Source organism: Hippopotamus amphibius, chromosome 2, assembly GCF_030028045.1.
Source record: "Hippopotamus amphibius kiboko isolate mHipAmp2 chromosome 2, mHipAmp2.hap2, whole genome shotgun sequence".
NCBI lineage: Eukaryota > Metazoa > Chordata > Mammalia > Artiodactyla > Hippopotamidae > Hippopotamus > Hippopotamus amphibius.
The window spans coordinates 218,221,511-218,247,575 of NC_080187.1; the positions used below are offsets into that span (position 1 = coordinate 218,221,511).

General features: G+C 47.6%; 1 protein-coding gene across 1 annotated transcript in view; it reads right to left on the bottom strand.

The window, feature by feature from the left end:
- The window catches only part of ADAMTS7 (ADAM metallopeptidase with thrombospondin type 1 motif 7), a 54,110-nt gene that overhangs the window by 20,618 nt on the left and 7,427 nt on the right, over positions 1-26,065 (bottom strand). The window contains exons 2-8 of the mRNA XM_057725095.1: positions 25,478-25,830; positions 23,409-23,574; positions 22,095-22,288; positions 17,049-17,132; positions 16,571-16,695; positions 15,181-15,330; positions 13,905-14,048 (exon numbers count right to left, since the gene is read on the bottom strand). Coding sequence (XP_057581078.1) covers positions 13,905-14,048; positions 15,181-15,330; positions 16,571-16,695; positions 17,049-17,132; positions 22,095-22,288; positions 23,409-23,574; positions 25,478-25,830 — 1,216 coding nt within the window. The remainder of the gene's footprint in view (positions 1-13,904; positions 14,049-15,180; positions 15,331-16,570; positions 16,696-17,048; positions 17,133-22,094; positions 22,289-23,408; positions 23,575-25,477; positions 25,831-26,065) is intronic.

Below are 26,065 nucleotides of genomic sequence, written 5' to 3' on the forward strand. Positions count from 1 at the left end.
AAAGGAATAAACAAGGCATAAATCCATAAGGACAAAGGGTGAGCGAGACGTGATGATGGCAGATGAGAGATGTCAGCAAAATTCTAGAAGCTGGAAAGCAGATGATTGAGTAGCAGCTGACTTACTACAGCAGTGAACGCTGAGAGCCAGTCACAGGGAGAAACGACCCAGAAGTGGGACACTGGAAGGGCTCAGGAATCAGGGTCCCAGGGACCCCTGGAGGCCTGGACACCAGGAAGACTAAGGACCAGAGCCTGGCTGAAAGTCTGTAAGACCACATCAGACCCTAGATCCCCTTCCCAACCCTATGTAGCCAGGTGATGGCCACCTCCCTGCCTGGCAGAGGGCTGGAGTCACTCTCTGGAGAGGGTGACCCAGGGGATCTGGCCCAGTGGAAGGTCGGAGGCAGTGGGACCTACAGAGAAAAGTCCATACACGGAAGGCTGAGATAACTGCCAAGCTCCTTCCCCATTTGGATGCCAGAATGCTGCAGCCAGACTTATAGCTTCCCAGGAAAAGACTAGAGAATGTCTCTCTGGGGAAACAATCACTCAGAAAAGTGACCCTAGATCCTGACATTTGAAGATCTCCCAAAAAAACAGCCCCGTCCTGACGAGTCCCTCAGCAGTGATGTGGAAAAGTGCTGTCCGGTCCACGACCTCCCACTGACAGCCCAGTGCTTCCTTCCACGGAGAGAATACAGCCATGCCATCTTAAGAAAACCCTTAACATGACAGATTTTAAAAAATAACTCAAAGGGAAGAAAGCTATTGCAGGGAGCAAAAGAAAAAAATAAAACCCACATAAATAATAACCTCAGAAAGATAAGAGAAGATATTGTACCCCTGAAACTAGAACAGGATGATAAAAAGGAGTAGTTAGCAAATAACAAATTTCAGGAAGTTAAAAGTACAATAGGAAAAAATTTTAAATGTAATAGAGGGATTGTAAGGTAAAGATAAGGATGTCTTCCAGAAAACAGAAAGAGATAAAAAAATGTAAAAAACAAAAGAAAGCGAGAGATCAGCTGAATATGAAGCGTTCCAGAAGGAGAAAATAAAAGAGAGATGATTATCAAATAAATAATATAAGAACATTTCCAAGAACTGAAGGACAGGAATTTTTAGTTTAAAAGGGCCTACCAAGTGCCCCAGAAGATAAAAGTAGACCAAGGCACATAACTGCAAAAGTTCAAATTACAAAGAGAAAAAGAGAGAGGGAGAGACACAGAGAGACAGAGTATTCTCTATATTAAGAGAGAGACAGAAAATCCTAAAAGCTTCCAGACCTTTTCAAAAGGTCACATACAAAGGTTTGGAATCAGACTGGCATGAGACCTTGCCAACAGCAGTGTTGGAAGCTAGAAGACAAAGGAAAAACGCCTTTGAAATTCTGAGGGAGAAAGACTTCTAACTTAGAAGTTGCTGTCAAATGATCAATCAGGTATGAGGGAAGAATAAAGACAAGCAAACCATTCACCTCCATACATCCCTTTTCAGAAGGCTACTTGAGGATATACTCCACCAAAACAAAGAAGTAAACCCCTCTAAAAAGGTATCATGAGATCCAGGAAACAGGAAAACCCTGTATGACAATTTTAGAGGAGAAGTATAAAGCATCCAGTTTAGACTGGAGCAGGAGGACAGAGGGAAGTTGAGGGGGGTGTCCAGGAAAGAAGGAAACTGTTAGATGACATGGAAGGAAATGACTTCTAGAAAACTGGATTAAGAGACATTTTGTAGAATTGTTGGAGGACATGGAAGACTTAGAGAAGCAAAGAAAACTATGCAAATAAAAAAGTGGTTCCTAAAAAAAGAATATCATTTTGTTACAACACTCAGTTTGGCATTATCTATACAACCATAATAATGAAAACACTGAACATGGAGTTAATCAAGATACTGGGATGTGGTGGTCAGGGCGGGGGTGGGGGCAAATGTGTGTAGGAAGTGACACGGGACTAAATCCCAACCTTCCATCATACAAGTCATCAGATAATATCTAAATTGAAAACTAAAGAAATAGCACTCTATGAAGGCTTTTTGGAAATATGAAAGTAAATAAGGTAAGAAAAAGCTGAAAAGAATGAAAGTTGAAAGTGGCTGCCCAAAGAATGGAGGGTGGGGAAGAGTGTGGCAGGTGATTTAAAGCTCTGCTATTGCATTCTTGAACTCCTAACATTTTTGAACTTGTGTTTTGTTAAGGGAGTTCTGATGGGACAAGAAGCACACGCATGAGCAGGGGAGATACGCGATGTCTGTGTCCACTGCTCCTTGCCACCTCATGAGCACAGAATCCCAGTGGACCCATGACGTGGAGGAATTCAGTGAGACTCTAAGCAAGTGGAAGATAAGCATGTTATGTTTAGGACAGCCCCAGAGACCATACTTTGTACTTGAACCAGAACTTGCTTCAAATGTAGAAAGAAGGAAATGACGTTTTAGGACACACAAACGACCAAGGAACTCTATCATCCTTTGTTATTTGTGTTATTTCCTTGTATCAGCCAACTACTGCACTGAAAATGATGGGCTAGTTGGAAATGTAAAGATAGTTCCATTTCCTGTCAGTTCTTCCTCACTCATCAGTAAGCCAAGGCAGAGAGTGTTGGGAGAATGTGTGCATATTACAAAGTGAAATGAAATCAATCAAATCAGTTTTGTGCAATATGTCCGCCATTCTGGTAAACACGAGCTATGAAGTATGAATTTTGTCATTTGGTGATTCCACACACGAGTTCAATATGCTTATGTTTGCATTTACAAATTGGCACTGCATAAAGATGAATGCTAAAACTTATGCTAATCACTTAGAAATAGAGACTGAAAAAACAATAGAAAAAAAAGAGAAAAAAAACAATAGAAGAGATCAGTAAAATTAAAAGCTGGTTCTTTGAAAAGATGAACAAAATTGATAAACCCTTAGCCAAGCTCATCAAGAAAAAAAGAGAGGGCCAAAATCAGAAATGAAAAAGAAGTTACAACTGACAAGACAGAAATACAAAGGATCATAAGAGACTACTATGAATAACTATATGCCAATAAAATGAACAATCTAGAGGAAATAAACAAATTCCTAGGTATTTCTAGGAATTTGTATTATGCATTCATAATCTCCCAAGACTAGACTGAACCAGGAAGAAACAGAAAACATGAACCGACCAATTACCAGTAATGAAATTGAATCAGTAATTAAAAAAATAACATAAAAAACAACTCCCAACAAACAAAAGTCCAGGACCAGATGGCTTCACAGGGGAATTCCACCAAATGTTTAGAGAAGAATTAACACCTATTCTTCCCAAACTATTCCAAAATATTTCAGAGGAAAGAACACTTCCAAACTCATTCTATGACGCATCACCCTGATACCAAAACCAAAGATATTGCAAAAAAAAAGAAAATTACAGACCAATATCACTGATGAACATAGATGCAAAAATTCTCAACAAAATATTAGCAAACAGAATCCAACAACACACCATGATCAAGTGGGATTTATCCCAGGGATGCAAGGATGATCCAGTATCTGCAAATCAATCAATGTGATACAGCATATTAACAAATTGAAGAATAAAACTATATGATCACCTCAACAGATGTGAAAAAGCTTTTGACAAAATTCAACATCCATTTATGATAAAAACTCTCCAGAAAGTGGGAACAGAGAGAACATACCTCAACAAAATAAAGGTCATATATGACAAACCCACTACTAACATCATACTCAATGGTGAAAAGCTGAATGCATTCCCTCTAGATCAGGAACAAGACAAGGATGCCCAATCTCACCACTTTTATTCAACATAGTATTGAAAGTCCTAGCCACAGGAATCAGACAAGAAAAAAAAAAAAGAAATCCAAATTGAAAAGGAAGAAGTAAGACTGTCCCTGTTTGCAGATGACACGATACTACATACAGAAACATCTTGAAGAAGCCACCAAAAAACTATTAGAGCTCATCAATGAATTTGGTAAAGCTATAAGATACAAAATTAATATACAGAAATCTGTTCCATTTCTATACACTAACAAAGAATTATCAGAAAGAAAATTCAGGAAATAATCCAATTTACCATGGCATTGAAAAGAAAATACCTAAGAATAAACCTACCTAAGGAGGTAAAAGACCTGTACCCAGAAAAATATAAGACACTGAAAGAAACTGAAGATGACACAAACACATGGAAAGATACACCATGATCACAGGTTGGAAGAATCAATATTGTTAAAATGACCATACTACCTGAGGTTATCTACAGATTCAATGCAATCCCTATCAAAATACCAATGGCATTTTTCACAGAACTACAATAATTTTGAAATTTGTATAGAAACACAAAAGACCTCGAATAGCCAAAATAATCTTAAGAACAGAGCTCCTGACTATTATGCTCCCTGACTTCACATTGTACTACAAAGTTACAGTCATCAAAACAGTACGGTACTGGGAGAGGAATCAAGACAGCAGAGTAGAAGCATGTGGAACTCACCTCCTCTCCAAAACACATGAAAAATATATCTACAAATGGAACAATTCTCATAGAATACCTACTAAACACTAGCAGAAGGCCTCAAACACCTGAAAGGACAGGAAAGATCTCCATGTAACTGGGTAGGATGAAAGGAGGGGGGAAAGGGGGAGCAGGATGGGACCTGAGCCCCTGGGAGGGAGCAGTAAAAGAGGAAAGGTTCCCACAGCCTGGGAAGCCCCCTTACTGGCAGGCAATTCAACTGGGACAGGAAGGGAGCCACAGAGGCTCAGAGGAGAGCACAACAACTGGTGTGTGGCAGGCAGAATAGACAGAGATCTGCACAGATGGTTCACACTACAGCCCTGCATGCCCCAGCCTGAGACAAGCCTCCACTGGTACGGGTGGGGGCTGGGTGCTGAAACTTGGGGTTTACAGGACAGACCTGGGGAGAGGGCTGGTGTTGCCTGTGTGGAGACAGCCTGAAGGGGCTGGAGTGTGGCATGGCTGCAACCAGGACTGTCTGGGGGAGGAGCCTGGGCCTGAGATAGAAGCAATGTGCCATTGTTAAGTGGCACATGAGGGGGGCGGGGTCGCCATAGAAGCCTCTTTCTCTGTGCCCCAGCTGCCACCTGGATGGGCTCCAGCCTGGGTGGGCCCACACACCCCAGCCACTGCCTCAGTGGGCTCCCATGCCAGTCACCACCTTGGCAGGATCCAGGAGTAGGCGCCAGCAGGTTGCAAAGGTGGGGCTGAAATCACCGCTGAGCCCCAGGGACCACACAACTTATGAAGCAAGGCTGAAATCTCTCCCCGGCTGCACGAGCCACGGATTTACACCTCTGCCGCCAGCTCTGTAAATTCAGCACCTAAGGGACATCTGAGCAACCATGGGTCTCCTGTGGCTGAGATGGGTCTGACCTTAGGAGCTGTGGGCTTTGTGGGCACATGCACGTGGGGGCTGGGCCGGGCTAGGATGGGAGCTGCTGCCATAGCCCTCACAGCAAGTCCAGGTGTGTGACTGCTGCAGTCCTGGGACCTCACTTCAGTGGATCTGTGCTGGTGGCCTTGTGAAAACAACACTTGAGAAACACCAGGGTTGATTGCCAGCATTTCAACAGCCGAGGCAGGGCCAAGGGCAGTGCCAATAACAGCGGACTTTGTGATCCCACACAATAGGTGACAGGCGACACAACAGAGCATGCTCACTAGAGGAATACTCGGTGGCTCCTCTCCCAGTGGGAGTGCTCCAATCCCACCGACCTTGCACCACAGCTCAGAAACACAGCTCAGAAATGGATCCGGGGGCTTCTAGTCCAACAACTAGGGAGCAGTTGGACAGGGCAGTGACAACCACAGAGCAAAGAGGAGGCTCTGCTCAACATCCAATGCAGGCTCTAGTCACCACAACACCAGTCACATCTACCATCAAGGGGATAAAGGCCAGTATACACTGTGGAAAGGGGTGGTGGGTATCCATACTAAAAACAGCCCTCACACCAAAAATACCAAACCCATAGACTACACAGGGCCACTCCCACATAAAAACAGCCCACCAAGACCACAGTAATTATTTCTCCGAAACCCAGAGCAAGAGACAAATATAAGTAAAATGAAGCAGAGGAACCACTCCCAATTAAAAGATCAAGAGAATTCCCCTGAAAGAACAAACACTGAAACAGATCTCTTCATTCTAACAGACACTGAGTTCAAAAAGGAGAAAATGAAAATACTGAAGGAATTAAGAAGAGCTGTTGAGCTTTCAACAAGCATAGAGATTTTGAAGGAGCTGATCGCAGGGAAGAAATGAAGCTTAGGAAGATAAAAATGTATAACTTTATAATTAAAGAGAAACTCATATTAAAGGTCAAAAGAAAAAAAAAGAGCTATTGATAGAAACGAAGGTTACTGTCAAAAGGAACTAGAAATTATAAAAAGGAACCAAGAAAAACTAGAGAACTCATTTGCCAAGACAAAAGCTGAGCTAAAGGCAATGAATAGCAGAGTGAATAATGCAGAAGAATGAATATGTGATCTGGAAGGTAAAATAACGTAAATCACCCAATCAGAACAGCAGACAGAAAGCCGAATGAAAAAAAAAAAATGAAAGCAATATAAGAGACCTATGGGATAATGCCAATCTATGCATAATATGGCTCCCAGAAAAAGAAGAAAGGGAACAGGGGATTGAAAATGTATCTGAAGAAATTATGGCTGAAAACTTCCCAAACCTAAAGAGGGAAATGGATATCCAGGTACAGGAAGCACAGAGGGTTCCAAACAAGATGAACCCAAATAGACCTACACCAAAACATATTGTAATTAAAATGGCAAAAGTTAAAGAGAGGATTCTAAAGGCATCAAGAGTTAATTACAAAAGAACTCCCATAAGGTTATCAGCTGATTTCTCTACAGAAACACTGCAGCCCAGAAGAGAGTGGCAAGATATATTCAAAGTCCTGAAAGGGAAAAATGTGCAACCTAGGATACTATACCCAGCAAAATTATCATTTAGAATAGAAGGAGAGAGAAAGAATTTCTCAGACAAGCAAAAACTAAAAGAATACAGCAATACCAAATCTATCATAAAGGAAATATTGAACAGTCTTCCCTAAATAGAAAAAAGTAAGAATCTATAAGAAAGGGAAAATCGCAGTTGGAAAGTAAATCACTTAAATAAGCCAGTACATAGATTTAAAAAATAAAAAAATTTTTGTGAAAGAGATGATAACCACAATTAACAATAAAAGGATGAACGTGAAGATGTAAAAGAGGACACCAAAATCATAAAATGTAGTGGAGGAGAGTAAGAAAATGTAGTTTTTCTAGAATGTGTTTGAGCCTATGTGACTACCAGTCTAAAGCAAGTAGATATAGGAAGGGGTTAACATACTTGAAAAACAGGGTGACCACAAATCAAAAACATACATTAGGTTCACAAAAACCAAAAAGAAGAGAACCCCAAACAAGCATAATACAAAATAAAATAAACCGCAAAAGGAAAAACAAAAAGGAAAAGAAAGGGAAAAAGAAGAAATATAATATCAATGGGAAAACAAGGTTTAAAATGGCAATAAACATATATCTGTCAATAATTACCTTAAATGTCACTGGCTTAAATGCTCCAATTGAAAGACACAGAGCGGCAGACTGGATGAAAAAACAAGAGCCTACAATATGCTGCCTACAAGAGACCCACTTTAGGGCAAAGGACACACAGAGATTGAAAGTGAGAGGATGGACAAAGATATTCATGTAAAAGGAAATGACAAGAAAGCAGGGGTCACAACACTTATATCAGACAAAATAGACTTTAAATCAAAGGCTATAAACAAGACATGGAAGCAACCTAAATGTCCATTGACAGATGAATGGATGAAGAAGATGTGGTACATATATACAATGGAACATTACTCAGCCATAAAAAGGAACAAAATTGGGTCATTTGTAGAGGTGTGGATGGACCTAGAGTCTGTGACACAAAGTAAAGTAACTCAGAAAGAGAAAAATATAGTATATTAATGCATGTATGTGGAATCTAGAAAAATGGTACAGATGAATCTATTTGCAGGGCAGGAATAGAGATGCAGACATAGGGAATGGATGTGTTGAACATGGGAGTGGGGGGATGAATTGGGAGATTTGGGATTGACATATGTGCACTGCCATGGGTAAAACAGATAGCTAGTGGCAACCTGCTGTAGAGTGCAGGGAGCTCTGCTTGGTGCTCTGTGGTGACCTAGATGGATGGGATGGGGGGTAGGAGGAAGGTCATGTATGTATACATATAGCTGAGTCACTTTCTTGTACAGCAGAAACTAACACAACATTGTAAAGCAACTATAACCCAATAAAAAAATTAAAAAAAAGATGTCATGTGTATACACACACACAATGAAATATTACTCAGCCATAAAAAAGAATGAAATAATGCCATTTGCAGCAACATGGATGGACCTAGAGATTATCATACTAAGTGAAGTAAGTCAGAGAGACAAAGACAAATATATGATATTACCTATGTGTGGAATCTGAAAAAAGTGATACAAATGAACTTATTTACAAAACAGAAACAGACTCACAGACATAGAAAACAAACTCATGGTTACCAAAGGAGAAAAGTTGGGGGGAAGGGATAAATTAGGAATTTGGGAGTAACATATACACACCACTATATATAAAATAAACAACAAGGACCTACTGTATAGCACAGGAAACTATACTCAATATTTGGTAATAACCTATATGGGAAAAGAATCTGAAAAAGAACATATCTATATCTGTATCTATATCTATATCTGAATCACTTTGCTGTATACCCGAAACTAACACACTGTAAATCAACTATACTTCAATAAAAAAATAAATATTAAAAAAACAAAGGCTAGAAAGAAAGATAAAGAAGGACACTATATAACGATAAAAGGATCAACACAAGGAGAGGATATTACACTTGTCAACATATATGCACCCAATATAGGAGCACCCAAATACATAAAACAAATACTAACAGACATAAAGGAAGAAACTGACAGGAATATAAGAACAGTAGGAGACTTTAACACCCCATTCACATCAATGGACAGATCTTTGAGATACAAAATCAATAAGGCAACAGAGATCCTAAATGATACAACAGAACAGTTAGACTTAATTGATATTTTCAGGACATTACATCCAAATAAAGCAGAATACACACTCTTTTCAAATGCATATGGAACATTCTCTAGGACTGACCACATACTAGGGCACAAAACAAACCTCAACAAATTTAAGAGTATAGAAATTATTTCAAGCATCTTTTCTGACCACAACGGCATAAAACTAGAAATCAACCACAGAAAAAGAAACAAGAAAAAAACAATTACATAGAGAATAACAACATGCTACTAAAAAACAAATGGGTCAACAATGAAATCAAAGAAGAAATTAAAAAACAGCTTGAGGCAATGGGATGCAACAAAAGCAATTCTTAGAGGGAAGTTTATAGGGATACATGCCTTCTTTAAGAAACAAGAAAAATCTCAGATAAACAACCTAACTCTCCACCTAAAAGAATTAGAAAAAGAAGAACAAAACCTAAAGTTAGGAAAAGGAAGGAGATAATAAAGATCAGTAAGTAAATAAATAAAATGGAGATTTAAAGAACAGAAAAAAAATCAATACAACCAAGAGCTGGTTCTTTGAAAGGGTAAACAAAATTGACCAACCCCGGCCACGCTTACCAAGAAGAGAGAAGTGCCAAATAAACAAAATAGAAATGAAAGAGAAGTCACAACCGATACCACAAAAATATAAAAAGCCATGAGAGAATATGATGAACAATTACATGCAACAAATTCAACAACCTAGAAAAAATGGACAACTTTCTAGAAACACACAGCCCACCAAAACTGAATCAAGAAGAAATAGATAACTTGAACAGACCCATCACTAGAAGTGAAATAGCATCTGTAATGTTATTTCAAAAAAACAAAAACAAACAAACAAACAAACAAAAAACCTCCCTACAAACAAAAGCCCAGGACCAGATGGCTTCACAGGCGAATTCTACCAAACACACGAAGAAGAACTTATACCAATCTTTCTCAAATTCTTCCAAAAAACTGAAGAGGAAAGAAAACTCCCAAAGACATTCTGTGAAGCCACTATCATCCTGATACCAAAACCTGACAAAGACATCACCAAGAAAGAAAATTACAGGCCAATATCTTTGATGAATATAGATGCAAAAATTTGCAACAAAATATTAGCAAATCAAAACAAACAACACATAAAAAACATCATACAGCATGACCAAGTTGGATTCATCCCAGGGTCACATGGATGTTTCAACATACACAAATCAATACACCACATAAACAAAATAAAAAACCACATGATCATCTCAATAGATGCAGGAAAAGCATTTGATAAAATTCAACATCTATTCATGATAAAAACCCTTATAAAAGTGGGTATAGAGAGAACATATCTCAACATAATAAAAGCTATCTATGACAAACCCACAAACAGTGAAAAGCTGAAAGGCTTCCCACTAAAATCTGGAACAAGACAAGGTTGCCAACTCCCACCATTTCTATTCAATATAGTACTGGAAGTCCTAGCTACAGTAACCAGACAAGAAAAAGAAATAAAAGGTACTCAAATTCAGAAAGAAGAGGTAAAATTGTCATTATCTGCAGATGACATGATACTATACATAGAAAACCTGAAAGACTCCACACAAAAACTACTAGAACTAATAAACAAATTCAGCAAGGTGGCAGGATACAAGACTAACATACAGAAACTGGTTGCATTTCTTTACACTAACAATGAAATATCAGAAAGGGAATGTAAACAAACAATTCCTTTTAAAACCACATCAAAAAAAACTTAGGAATAAACCTCACCAAGGATGTTTATATGCTGAAAACTTATATGCTGAAACTTATATGCTGAAACCACAAAACATTAGTAAAGGACACTGAAGATGACTCAAAGAAATGCAAAGCTAGCCCATGCTCTTGGATTGGAAGAATATTGTTAAAATGGCCAATCCTCTACCCAAAGCAATCTACAGATTTAATGTGATATTTATCAAATTACCCATGACATTCTTCACAGAACTAGAACAAATAATCCTAAAATTTATATGGAACCACATAAGACCCAGAATTGCCAAAGCAATCCTGAGGAAAAAGAACAAAGCTGAAGGTACAACCCCTCCCAGGCTTTGAACACTACTACAAAGCTACCACAATCAAAACAGCATGGTATTAGCACAAAAACACACATATGAATCAATGGAACACAATAGAGAGCTCAGAAATAAACTCTCACACCTATGGTCAATTAATCTTCAACAAAGGAGGCAAGAATATACAACAGGGGAAAGATGGTCTCTTCAGCAAGTACTGTTGGAAAAGTTGGACAGCCACATGCAAATCAATGAAGTTAGAACACACCCTCTCACCATACACAAAAATAAACTCAAAATGGCTTAAAGACTGAAATATAAGACATGACACCATAAAACTCCTAGAAGAAAACATAGGCAAAGCATTCTCTGACATAAATCATACTAATGTTTTCTTAGGTCAGTCGCCAAGGCAATAGAAATAAAAGCAAAAAATAAACAAATGAAATGAAATAATGCCATTTGCAGCAACATGGATGCACCTAGAGATTATTATACTAAGTCAGAAAGAGACAAATACCATATGATATCACTTATATGTGGAATCTAAAATACAACACAAATGGACATATCTACAAAACAGAAACAGACTCACAGACATAGAGAACAGACTTGTGATTGCCAAGGGGGAGGGGTCATGGCAGAGGGAAAGACTGGGAGTTTGAGATAAGCAGATGCAAACTGTCGTATATATAGGATGGATAAACAACAGGGTCTATTGTATAGCACAGGGAACTATATTCAATATCCTATGATAAACCATAGTGGAAAAGAATATGAAAAAGAATATATATATATATATATACACACACATATATATATTTAATGGAATCACTTTGCTGTGCAGCAGAAATGAACACAACACTGTAAATCAAATATACTTAATATAATTTTAAAAAAAACAGTATCGTATTGGCACAAAAACAGACACATAAATCAATGGAACAGAATAGAGAGCCTAGAAATAAACCCACACACTTAGGGTCAATTAATCTATGACAAAGGAGGCAAGAATATACAATGGAAAAAAGACAGTCTCTTCAATAAGTAGTGCTGGGAAAACTGGACAGCTACATGTAAAAGAATAAAATTAGAACATTTTTCTCAAACCATATACAAAAAATAAACTCAAAATGGATTAAGGACCTAAATGTAATACCGGAAACCATAAAATTCCCAGAAGAAAACACAGGCAGAACACTCTTTGATATAAATTATAGTAATATTTTTTTGGACCTGTCTCCTAAAGCAAAGGAAATAAAAATAAAAATAAACAAATGGGACCTAATTAAACTTAAAAGCTTTTGCACAGTGAGGGAAACTATCAACAAAACGAAAGACAACCTACTGAATGGGAGAAAATATTTGCAAGATATGACTGACAAGGAGTTAAAGCCAAAGTATATAAACAGCTCATACAACTCGACATCAAAAAAACAACCGGATTAAAAAATGGGTACTTGAAGACCTGAATGGACATTTTTCCAAAGAAAATATACAGATGGCCAACAGGCACGTGAAAAGATGCTGAACATCATTAATCAGAGAAATGCAAATCAAAACCACAAGATATCACCTCACACCTGTCAAAAGGTCTATCATCAAAAAGAACACAAATAACAAGTGTTGGTGAAGATGTGGAGAAAAGAGAACCCTTCCTGTAAATGTAAATGGGTGCAACCACCGTGGAAAACGGTATGGCTCAAAAAACGAAAAACAGAACTACCACTCCTGGGTATTTACGCGAAAAAAATGAAAACACGAATTTGAAAAGATACACGCAAACCAGTGTTAATAGCAGCACTGTTTACAACAGGCAAGATGTGGAAGCACCCTAAGTGTCCATCAGCAGCTGAACGGATAAAGAAGATGTGAAATATATACAGAACAGAGTACCACTCTGCTCTAAAAAAGTATGAAATGCTGCCATTTGCAACAACATGGATGGACTTGGAGGGTATTATGCTTAGAGAAATCAGTCAGACAGAGAAAGACACATACCGTATGATATCACTCACATGTGAAATCTAAAAAGTAAAACAAAGCAGTGAATACAACAAAACAGAATCAGACTCACAGAGACAGAGAACAAACTGTGGTTACCAGTGGGAAGAGGGAAGGAAGGAGGGGCAAGATGGGGACAGGGGATTAGGGAATACAAACTACTATGTATCAAATAAGCTCCAAGGATACACTGCACAGCACAGGAAATACAGCAAATATTTTATAACTATAAATGGAATATAACCTTTAAAAATTGTGAATCACTATGTAGTACACCTGAAACTTATATAATATGGTACATCAACTACACCTCAATTTAAAAAAAAAGACGTGCTAATCATTTAAATGTTTGTCTTTACTTAGAATATTAAAGAGCAAATAAAAAAATACGATAGCAAATTAAGAGAACACGAAAGAAAGGAAAAGCTTTATATTTCAGCGCCTTTAATGGCACTTGCTTCCCGGCTTTTCACTGGGCCCTGCCGGCCACATGGCCAACGGTGTACCTCCTCCAGCTTCCTTTCCTATCCTGCTTTGGCTCCTGTAGCCTCACTTAATATCCTACCATTCCCTGAAACCTATTCCACACTCCATGTCCTCACGCCCTTGGCAATGCCTCCTCTACCTGGAACACCACTCTTCTGCCTTCTACACATTTATCATCCTCCAAGGTGCCGTCTGTATCTCCCCCGTCAAACCCTGACCTTAAGGGCTCAGACAAGGCCCAGGGCTGGGGAAGGGACTTACTCGAGGAACCTGGTGATGTATTCGCGGCTGCAGCGGGACCAGGTGAGCGGCGCAGCGTCGTACAGGAGCTGTGGAGACATGATGAAAGGCCGTTTCCCAACGGGCTCACAGTCATTGCCGCTTCCGTCATGCTGAATGCCAAAACTGTGTGAGAGCACAGGCCCCAGGGGCGGGTGAGCCGGCGGGAAGCCACCAGCCCGCCCCTCCCTCGGAGGTCTGCAAGGTGCCGGATCCTAGCTCCCAGGCCTGGCTCTGCCACCAAACCACATCCCATCTCTGAGCCTCCGTTTCCTTAAGGTAAAACGTGGGTGTGATAACCAGTATCCCACAGGGCCCTCCACCAGGCGCACCAGCCTGAGCCTGAACTGAGCACCAGGGACGCAGAGCAGCCCGGCTCCCACACTGAGCTGGCCAATAACGGCAGGCCAGGTGCCACGCGTGGGGCCCACTGTGGCCCCCGCAACCTCACTGGCACCAAGAACAGTCGGACAGAGTTCCTCCCACCCCTCAGGTCCTGTCCCAAGGCTGTGCAGTGGAGGTAGGGAGTCTGAGCTGCTGCACCACAGGAAAGGTCTCCAGAGACCATCCTTGGGAAAGACACGAGAAAAATGACATGTGCTGAGCACCTACGACATGCCAGGCCCCACACTAAGCACTTTCAGAAGCGCTATCTCGCTCAGTCCTCAGTGATAACCCAAGACCTCTGACCAACAGAGCCCTCTGTGAGCTGCCCTCGTTCGCTGCCGGCCATCTAAGATGCTGTCGTATTCACCGCTGAAGTGTCTGGGCACAGAGGGTCGAGGGGACGGGCCTCGCTCAGGTGAAGCAGCCTCACGTGGAGGTGCCTGACAGACGGAGCCTCAGACCTCACTGAATCCAACCCCCTCAATCAACAGGGAGCACACAGAGGCCCACAGAGGGCAGGAAACTTTGCCTAGGGTCACAGAGCAATTAGGAAGAGGGGGGTGGCAGGGACCAGCAGTCAAAAATGCAGGCACTGAGGGCAGCAGGGAGGCACAAAGACCTATGGTGACTTTCTGGCCCGTCTCAACCCCACTTCAAAGAAGACTCACGCCTCTCCCGTCTAACAGGGAAGCAGCCTGGCTGTGGGGTGGGAGCAGTGCAGGCCCAGCAAGCATGTGGCCAGGCTGGGCTCAGTCCTCCAGGCAGGGCTCCCTTCCCTGGGATGGTGTGGGCCATGGGTTGGGCTGTCTGGTGCCCCCAGGCTGGGAGGTGAGGTCAGGTTCTCAGTGTGGCAGTGGGGTTGGCGGGATACCTGTGCCCGAGCTCGTGGGCCACGGTGAAGGCCAGCGGCAGGCCCGTGTCCTCGTTGATGCTGCAGCTGCGGTGGGGCTGGCACATGCCCGCCACGTGGGACAGGCCCAGGGTCTCGCAGGGCTGGTTCATGGCTGCACACAGGTCCTTCCTGCACATGCAGAGAGAAGGGGCCCTCAGGCTGACTTGGGCTGGAGCCAGGCCCACCCAAGCTCAGGGGGCCAGGGAAGGGCCCCTGCTGACCCCGAGGGAGGGTGGGAGCCAGGAGGATGCCCCTCCCATCGCTCTAAGACCAGCGTAAGAGCCATTTAGGAAGCAGGTGCCCTCGTTCACCCCGGACACCCATCTGGGCCTGGGGAGTAGAGCCACGCACAGACACTTTGGGTTACGACCCCAGTGAGGGTGCTGACAGAAGCTGCTGGAGCTCATGAGGCAAAGGGAAATAACTCCACCTCAAGCTCAAAAACACTGCCTGTGAACAGATAAGGAGTGGTCAGAAGCTGGGGTCAAGTTGGAGGCGGCTGGTACGGAAGTAAGATTTTTCTGGTTATAAAAGAGTAGCACGAGAGATCCTTCTAATCTAGGCTGTGGCAGTGGACACAGGAACTTACACGTGATACAACTGCACAGCACTAAATACACGCACACGCACATAAACAAGTACGTGTATGTAAAACTAACGAAAGGTAAGTAGTCTGGGGATTGTGTCAGCGTCAGTTTCCTGGTTGGGCTCTAACTGCAGTTATGCCGGATGTTACCACTGTGGGGTACTGGATGAAGTGTGGGTGGCCTTTCCCTGAATTATTTCCGACAACTGCGTGAGAATCCGCAATTATCCCAAAATAAAAAGATCTCCCCACGTACTGCTGGAATCCAGTCTCGGGTCAAAGGTATGCAAACCTTTGCAACATGAGGCTCCCTGAGGGTCAGGTAGCACCCCCTTCCTGCCCTCTTGCTGGGGCTTCTCCCTGAGGGTCAGGTAGCACCCCCTTCCTGCCCTCTTGCAGGGGCTTCTCCCTGAGGGTCAGGTAGCACCTCCTTCCTGCCCTCTTCCTGGGGCTTCTCCCTGAGGGTCGGGTAGCACCTCCTTCCTGCCCTCTTCCTGGGGCTTCTCCCTGAGGGTCGGGTAGCACCTCCTTCCTGCCCTCTTCCTGGGGCTTCTCCCTGAGGGTCGGGTAGCACCCCCTTCCTGCCCTCTTGCCGGGGCTTCTCCCTGAGGGTCGGGTAGCACCTCCTTCCTGCCCTCTTGCAGGGGCTTCTCCCTGAGGGTCGGGTAGCACCTCCTTCCTGCCCTCTTCCTGGGGCTTCTCCCTGAGGGTCGGGTAGCACCTCCCTCCCACACAGGCTCTCCCGGCTGCAGCCCCGGCCCGGCCCCTCACAGGTGGTGGTACCTGGTGAGCAGGATGGCAGTGTCGTGGTGCAGCGGGTGGGCGTCCCCCTTCATGTTGATGCTTTTCTGCCACTTGCAGAAGCTCTTCAGGGTGTTGTCTGCATGGTGAGTGATCTTTAGGTCCTCCTGGGGGCAGAGAGCACAGCCACTCAAGCCTCCCCCCGAGCTCCGAAGGGTCAGGCCAAATTCTCCTCCACACGAAGGCGGGAGACAGAGGCCCAGAGGTGGCGGTGGGCAGACAAGTAGGCAGGTCCATGGGCCCCGGGCCAGCCTCCAGTCTGACAACCCCTCCCATAGACACCTGCCAGAGGGGACCTAAGAGAGGGTCAGTCAGGGACTGGAGGGGACAGGTGACACTGCCTGGGCCAAGGAGGCCCTGGTTGTGCCCTTCCACACAAGGCAGCTCAGGTCAGCGGCAGGAGCGCTCTGGCGGACGATGCCCATCCCAGGGGACAGTGCGAGGCTACGTGACTGCTCACCTCCTCATCCTCCAGCAGGATCAAGCGCACGATGGTGATGTGGATGGGGTTCCCGATGCTGGGGTCGTGAAACAGGCCGGCCACCTGCCCAAGAGATAAGGGTCAGGCTGTCGCCCTGCATACAGGATACGGGCAGCCTCTGCCCACCTCCAGCCCACCTGGAGGGATGCACACCCACGTTCACACACGGGGGAGCTCACCCACGCATGCATCCCTTACATGAATGTGCCCACACCTGAACACACACCTCCCCAACCCAGCACCGGCAGAACCTGGGGAGGACAAGAGGGCCTCCCAGGCCCAGGCCAGTCCTGACCACCCGTTTCAGACCCTGTTCCCCAGCGCACACCTCCAAATGCTGGCTCATTGGCCCATCTCAGGGTCCTACCCTGCCCTGGCTGGGATAGCCCTGCAGCCCCCTCCTGTCCTGGGGATGCCAGAACCAGCATCCCAGAAGCGAGCCCTCTCATGAGGCATGACCTGGGCACAGCCTGGGGGAGGGGTGGAGGCAGGCAGAGGCCCACCTTCCCTGGGACTGAGAGCCATGGGGCCAAGAGGGCAGGTGTGCATGCCTCTCAGAGGCCCCCGCAGCCACACGGGCGGCTCTCCACTCCGCCCCAAGACAGAAGGCCATCCCCAAAGATGGACAATGTGCCAGGAAAATGGGGTTGGTAAAGCTATCTGCTCTCTTAAAGCTCCCTCAGAACAAGAAAGAGGCCAGCCCACAACTGGGGACAGGTGTCAGGTTCCCAACAGGCAGAGATGTCAGGACACAGCAGTTGTGAGCTGAGTTCTCAATTCCATCAATGAAAATAATATTCAAATAGGAATGGACAAAACACATGCTGTTAAGAGGGCAAAAGAAGCCCCTGATGAGGGGGATGAATTACACTGTCAGAACCCAAGGTCAGGAAAGGTGAAGACAGTGATGCAACGTGTCTCTGTCACCTCCATGCACATGCTAGAGCCGGGAGCCCCTCTGCACTGCCTTCCTCCACCACATCAGCCAGTTTTGCCTCCTAAATTTTGCCCTCCAGCCCACCTGCAGCCTTGCAGCCCAGTCATCTGTCTCCGAAATGCAAACCCAATCACCCTATGCCCTTGCTTTACAATGAATGGGTCTTCACTGTCCATAGGTAAGGACAAAAGTCCTAGACCTGGCACACAGGCCTGTGTGGTCTGGCCCCTGCCCACTTCTATGGCCTCAACCCCCTCCTCAAATCTGCTCACTCCCCAGCTCCAACCACTCTGGCTTTCTCTCAGAATCCCATGATTCTTCCTACCACAGGGCCTTTGCAAATGCTGTGCCCTCAGCCTGGAACACCTTCCCAAGTTATCTCTTACCCTCTCCCCAGCTCTCACCCCTCCATCATGTCTTCTAGGGAGCCTTTATTCTACCCAACACCCCCAAGCCACCATGAACTTGTCCTTCCTAGTACCCCCTCCGTCACACCTTCATATTCATCAGGGTAACAATCTCATTAATGTCTCTCTTCCCCTTCCAGACCATAAGCTCCATGAGGGCAATGTCTGTGTGGACTCCCTTGTATATCCCCAGTGATCTGTCCAGTACCCGGCACATTATGGATTCAAAAAACAGTTGTTGAATGAATGAATGAATATTGAGCACTTGCTAAGTTTTTCCAATGCGTTATTTCACTAAAAAACAAACAAACAAACAAAAAACCCAGTGAAAAATGAAAAGACTACTCTGGAGAAAGTCGGATTAAAAGAACAAGTCTTTCCTAGACAACATGCAGGTGAACTTGGCAGCAGCCCCCCATAAAGTGGCTCCAGAGGAGCCCCTGAGGGTCTGCTAAGACTTGTCCCGAAAACTAGCCCACTCTATATCCTGAGTTAGGGCTGGGACAGCTTCCTGCCACCACAAAGCCCCACCCCGCTAAGTGTATATAAACACCTCTCTCTGTCCCCCAAGAAGTACAGAGGTGAAAGAGATCCTGGGAAGGAGGCAGAGTCATTACCTGTTGACCAAATCAACCAATGAATGTCTATTTATGGCCTGAGATCAGTGTGTTTGTCTCAAATGGATAAACGATACCCAGGGAAGACAAGCCCTGTTCTGGTGCAGGCCTGGAGAGCAAGCTGGGGTGGGCAGTGTTCATAAAAGTAAGATCTGGGGGTTACAGGTGACCACAGGCTCCCAATGAGCAGACAGGATGACATGAGCCACTCAAAAAGGGCCTGTGACCTCAGAGGATAAGAACAGAACTGGGCGTGCAAAACGGGGTGGGGAGACCTCTCTCGTTATGCTTGGAATAGACCCACCTGAACTCCCGGACTCAGACCTGGGTCTGGCACAGAGAGGACACTGACACACTGGAACCTGTAGGAGGTCCTGGTAAAGAGGAGTGAGCCTGTCCTGAAGGTGGCTGTGGGGCCGAAGGGCATATGCTATGGCAGCCACAACAGCAGCAGCTAACGCTGACCAAGCCCAACGCACACAGCTGCTTCACGTTGCTTATCTCATCCTTCTTACCTCTCAGGCAGGCATCACTATCCCCGCCTTACAGATGGAGTAACCGAGGCTCACAGAGAGGCTGAATAGGGGATCAGAACCTAGATCTGACTGCGTCAAAGTTTCTGCTCTTCTTACGTTTCGCAAGTGCCCCCTGACTCCTCTCTGAGGGATTCTCAATGCCTATAGCTTTGGAGGCTCTGAGAAGTCCTGCAGAAAAGTCTGTGTTACTTTTTTTAAACCTGTGTTGCCAAACTTTTTCAACAGCGCCATCTTTCTTCACAGAACACTTATTAGCATTCCTTTTGGAGCAAGTACTCCCTGGAATATTCTTTGAGCAATGCTACGGTGAGGCAGAGTTTCCCCAGCATGGGATGCATCTATCTTATGCATCTATCACCTTATCCTTGGCACAGAGCCGAACTCAGCACATCAGCGTTGCAGGGAAAAGAAGGTTAAGTTCTCCCCACCCCCACCGCCCTGCTGCCCCATCCTTCCAGCACACTCTGGTCAGCACAGCTACCCAGCTGTCCCTCTCTGGGGCAGGGTGGGGGGCAGAGAGGACAGGGAGGGACTTCGGAAGCAGATAAATCTGAGCTCCAGTCCTAGCTCTGCCACTTGCCAGCCGTGTGACCTTGAGCAAGCCCCTTGGCCTTGCTGAACCTTTGTTCCTTCAACTATAAAATGGGGCTGAGGCTTAGATGAGGCAGTGAGTGTGGAACCCTGGACTAGTAGCAGATGTTCAGAAGGCTCCAGCCCTAACACACGGTCCAGGCTTCCTCGGAGGCTGGCTGCATGCCACCCCGTGACCCCGCCATCACCTGGAGTCTCCCTCTCGGGTATTGAGCACTGTTAGGCTCATGGGTGCCCCCACTCTGTCCTGACCAATGCTGGACTTGCCAGCTCGGGAAAACCTGATACTGTCCAGAGCAGGTGCTGTGAAAGCCAGATCCTCCCTCCTCCAGGGTGAGGCTCACAATGTAAAAGCATACGTCCTGTGAGCCTGGACAGCAAGGCGGGAAGGGGCCCCACTCTAGGGCCAAATCCTTGACCCCTGGCACACAGGGGATGTCACGGGGGAGCCTGGAGGGCTCAGTACCTGCCCACATGGGACACTCAGAAAAAGTGAGGCAAATGAACCCAGCTAGCTATTGGTGGCTCCAGCCAAGCTCTTGGGCCCCTTTCAGGCTGAGCCCCTGAGAGGAGGATCTCATGGCCTGGGAACCCGACCTTGCCCACCCCCACCCCCCCACCCCAGCCCAGCCCAGCAGCCAGACCTTCTGTCCAGCAACAGTTCCTTCTGAACCCTGGCCTTTAGTGGTTTGTCTCCCTGGGCAGACAAGGCTAAATGGAAGCTTGGCTGGGCCTTAGAGGCCTCAAGTGCCAGGCAGAAGGTCATGGCCTTTATTCCACAAGGAGGAAGGAGCCAACATGGGGTGGCCAAGTCGGGCAGGGACTGGCCCAGAGCTGAGCTTGCCAACGCAGACTCGAGCAGTGGGGGCATGCTGGCCACAGATGGAGCCCGTTCGCTTCTCTGAGCCCAGGCTTCATGGCTATAAAAGGGGCGGCCAGACCTTAGAGGACCCAGAGCACACCTCCCTTAGTGTTGCGTGGGGGGAAGTTGAAGCACGACCCTGGCCATGTCAGCTGCAAAGCACACACCCTCCACCCTGCTCTCAGTCACCCAGCCCAGGAGGAAAACAGTGTTCAGTGGGTGGCCTGCTACGAATGCCAAAGGCCGAAGGAAGAGCTTGGCTGCCTGAGGCCTCCCCCCTGCACAGCCGGGGCAGCAGCAGGGAAGGACTGGCTGGTACTACGGGAGCGGGAGTCACCAGCTCCAACCTGCCACGGTGTCCCAGGTGGGACTTGGGAAACCTGGGCTCCTGTTTGGCTCTGTCCTTATGCCCTGGGCAAGTCACTCCCCCTCCTGGGGCCTAGTTATCTCAACTGTCCCGTGGGGTCAAGAGAAGTAGGCCAACCCTGTACGGTACTACTGTCAACCCCAGTTCACAGATGAGCAAGCTTAGGCTAAGACAGGTAATGTGGCTTGCCCAAGGTCACTAGCTAGTAGACCGCAGAACCGTACAGATCCTTCTAACGCTAATGCGTGCTGATGTCTCAGGCAGGGGCTGGTCTGATTGGTCATTTCCGTGTCCCCAGCAACCAGCACAGGGCCCGGCACAGAGGAGGGAAGTGTTTGTTAAGCGTGGTGTGGATGGGTCAAGCAGTCTATGAGCTCCCCTAGGCGGGCACAGGGGCGTGGCTGCCTCAGCCTCCCTCCCGCAGCTCTGGTCCTGGCAGCAGGTAGAGGCTGCTGAGCTAACGGGGTGGCGTGACACCCAGTGGTGTCCTCACAGCAGCCCCAAAGGCCCCACCTCTGCCCAGGTTCTCTCCTAGTGATTCCCTGCAGGGCCTCCCATCCCCTCCTGGACTCAGGAGCTTGAAGCCTGTACCTCCTGTTTGGGGCCTGGGCCTGGGGTACACCCACCCTTTGCACCTCACCATCACCACCCCCTGGCAGCCCTCACCAACCCCCCCACGCCCCCGCGTGATGCCCGCGGCAGCCTCACCATGTTCATGATGGTCAGCACGTAGCTCTCGACGCTCGGCTGCCCATGGTACTCTGCCATTTTGGCGTCGGCAACCACCAGGGTCTCTACCCACTTCTCTCTGCTGACCGAACGCTGGTATAGACGCCTTGGCCGCCGCCGCCACTGCTGCCGCTGTTCCCAACGCTCCCGCCGGGGCTCCAGCTCCGGGGACTCTGTGGGCCCCAGACGGGCTGTGGGTTAGCTGCCAGCAGACTGGCCCCGGGCACACGTCTCAAGCGCCTCTCCCCAGCGAGCACTCTCTCGCTCAGCGGGAACCGTGCTGGGATCAGAGGCAAGGGGCCTGGACTCCCGTGATGCCTCTGCCCCTGTGCTGTGTGACCCTGGCTCGGTCACTTCCCTTCTCTGACCCCGGGGGTTCCTGACTGTAAATAGATAAGCTGATCAGCCTCACAGGGCGACTTTGGGGGGGCTAATGAAATGGCGGATACGAACACGACAAAGCACTGCGTCCGTGAGGTGAGCTCCTAAGCCCCTATCTCTCCCCCGCTGAGGGGTAAGTACATCCTAGCACATGCAGACCCCCTGGCCTAACCCCCAGCCTGGCGAGGCTGACCAAGACCCCAACCAGCTGACCCCACTGGAGACTTGGCCCACTGCCCCAGGCTGCCCCCAGATCCGAAGAGGAAGAACATCTATGAAGCTGGGGAAACTGAGGCCAAGAAGCATGCCTCTGTGGATATCTGTTATAGAGTCCCTGAGCTGTGGGCAGCTTGTGAAGCTGGAGCAGTTCCCAAACCCTAGCAACCCTTAGCAGACAGCTTCTTACCGGGACTGGCCAGCACTGACCGTGGCCACTCTGCAGGAGAGGTGCTGAGTACCACACTCTAGGTTCCCAAAATGGAAGTCAGTTACCCTGGGGTGGGACCAGAGTGGGGAGGGGAGGGAGGTTCCCAGCTAGCTGTCCTGCTGGGGTTGGGTATGGCCCGGCCTCACCTGGACCCTCAAGGAAGCATCGTTGGCACAGCTGGAAGTGCCACAGGCAGTGAGTGGGGAGGGGGCAGGGAGAGACAGAGCCCTAAGGTGGGGAGACAGATGAGCTGGTAGTGAGAGGAGTCACTCCAGGGGGTGAGCTGGGGCAGGCCTGACAGGCAGAGGCCTCAGGCTCGTGGCGCATTTGGAGGGCACAGGCTATGAGGATGTGTCTGTTGGTCTGTCTGTGACCCTTTGGTCCAACAGGAGCTGGGCATGGAGGTGTTGACAGAGGTTCCTAGAAAGGCCCCTCCATGCCCCAGACTCATCCCTTACCCCAGAGATAGTAGCAGAGAAACATACCTTTCACCCCACAGATGCCTGGAGCCCTGGAGTCCCCCGGCTCTGCCCACCTCTCAGGGGCTTGGCGCTTGTATACCACGTGAGGCTGGGCGCGGCCAGGTCGGGCTGGGACACCATCCAGGGGCTCAATGAAGTAGTCCTCGTTGGAGAGCTGGAACACACCTTTCTGGGGAAGAAGCACCAGGGTCACACGTGGAGGGCTGGCACTCTGCTGTCCTTCCCACCCATCCCAGAGGCCTGTCCTGCCAGCAGAGCCCGCCACCCCAACTGACCCCGACACACCATGCTTTCCTCCCTCTGGGCTTTTGTTCACTTTGTACCCTCTGCCTGGAATGTCCTTCTCTACCACTTCACCCAGCCACAGGCTTCTAGGCTAAGCTCAGAAGCCACCAGCCCAGGAAGCTGCTCCATATACCCACCCCACCCCTTAGCCCGTAAGAAGCAAGAAATGGGTCTGCATCTCCTGCATCCCAAAGATAAGCAGGAATTACAATTAAAAGCTTCACATCAAGAAGAAAAAAAAAGTCCTGGGGATGTAATGTACAGCATGGTGACTACAGTTAATAATAATGTACTGTGTTTTTGAAAGTTGCTAAGAAAGATCTTAAAAGTTCTCATCACAAGAAAAAAAACTATATGTACATAAATTTGTAACAGCTTATTGTGGTCATTTCACAATATACATAGGCATCAAATTGTTGTCTGAAACTAATATTTCAATTATACCTCAACAAAAAGAAATTTGATCACCAAAAGAAAAAAGAGAGAAAGAAAGAAATGGCTCTTCTTCCAAATCTAACAAGAGGGCCACAGAGATGCCCCCTCCCACAAGGACATCCTCTCCCTTGGTCCCAGGCTTTGCCAGAGAAGGAACGCTGGCAGGGGTGTCTCCATCATGTCCGCTGGTATTCAGAGAGGCCAGAGGAAGGAGGGGCCTTGGGAGGTATCTTTGAGTAACCCACCACCTCCTGGGGAAGCTCAGGACTCCAACACAGAAGAAGGTTTTACCTCCCTCGGACCTCCCTCACTGGCTCCAAGCTGGTCAGCTGGGTCACTCAGGGCCAGAGAACCTGGAGTGCTAGACAGTGCCTCATCAGGTCTAGGGGCTGGAGGCCTGGGTTGAATGCAGACTCCACCACTGGATAACTGGGTGACCCTGGGCAAGTTCCTCTCTGAGCGTGCTTCCTCATTTGTAAAATGGCAACGATGCCCACATGCGCACCTGTCACTCAGACTCAATACGATTAATTAACTGTATAGAAAGGGAGGAGCACAGACTCTGTAAATGGGAGACTTTTCCAGGCAGGTGGGCTCTCAAAGGCCCAGGCCCAAATACCCTAGAGCCTGTGGGGTGGGCTGTCTGTCATTAGGCCCTGCCTTGCCACAGCCATGGCTTTTCCTGAGCAGTCTGAGCTGAGGCTTCTCCCTAGGAACAGAGAACATGCACCCCACCCCCAACTCCTCCCGCACCCCAGGCTCCAGAGACGGGAGCAGAAAGGGGCCCCAAGCTGCCTGGAGTGGAGCTGCTCTTAGGTAGCACTCAAGCAGAGGGAGGCAATGAGGGCTGCATGCAGTAGCCAGCATGACCTCAACCCAGAAAAACCTGGAGGCTGAGGCCTGCTTTCCCGGAAGGCAGCCTCACCACTCCCTGAGGCAAGGTAACGGTGAGGAAGCCTGTCCTGGAGAAGAGCAGCCTAAAGGAGTAGGCGTCATAACTGGCCCTTCCAAAGAAAAGGGACTTGGCTGCTTTGTGAGTTAGTCTACACACACCACAAACAGTAGTTCTCAAAGTCGGGTGTCTGGACCTGCAGCTTCAACGCTGAGAAATTGCCAGAAATGCAAGTTTTGCCCCCACCCCTCCCACCTACCTATGGGACACTGGGTTTTCACCAAGGCCTGGGTGACTCTGGCTCACATTAAAATGTGAGAACTGCTGTCCTAGAGAACAGAGGCCTGCGTTGTCCACCCCATTTTACAGATGTGAATACTGAGGCTGGGAGAGGGAAAGCCAACATGCCAAACCCAGCAGATAGGTCCGCGTCCCTCCGGCGCACCCCGCGCACACTCACCAGGCCGTCACAGGCGCTGATGGCCGCCAGGCCGCCCTCAAGCTCGGGGTCCTGCACCTCGCCGAGCAGGTGGCAGGCGGGGGCGCGAGCCCTGATGTGCGTGCGGCCCAGGCCGCCGCGCCGGCGCGTCTCGCTCACGAAGCCGGGCGCCAGCAGGTGCGGGTTGGCGGTCAGGTTGAAGCGCAGCTCGCGGCCGCGGTACTGCAGCTCGTAGAAGGCGGGCGCGGCGGGGCGCGCAGCCACGTCCCTCTTGCGCAGCGCGCGCGGCCACAGCTCGTAGGACAGGAAGGAGCCCCCCGCGTCCACGCGCACCGGGTGCACGATGTCCAGAGCCGCCCGGCCCTCGGCGTGTCCTGCAGGGAGAAGAGCCGGGGCGGAGTGGGCCGCAGCCGAGAGGGCCGAGGACGTCTGAGTGCCAGGCCCCAACACCCACCCCCTGTGCTGTTTCGCCTCTCCGGGCCTCGCTGGCTCCATCTGGGTTAACGAGGTAACCTCTTAACAGGTTTCACTGCTTCCGCTATTGCCCGTCTGGCGTCCCTCTCCCTGTCTCCTTTCATGGCCCTCCTCTGCTCAAAACGCTGCAGTGGC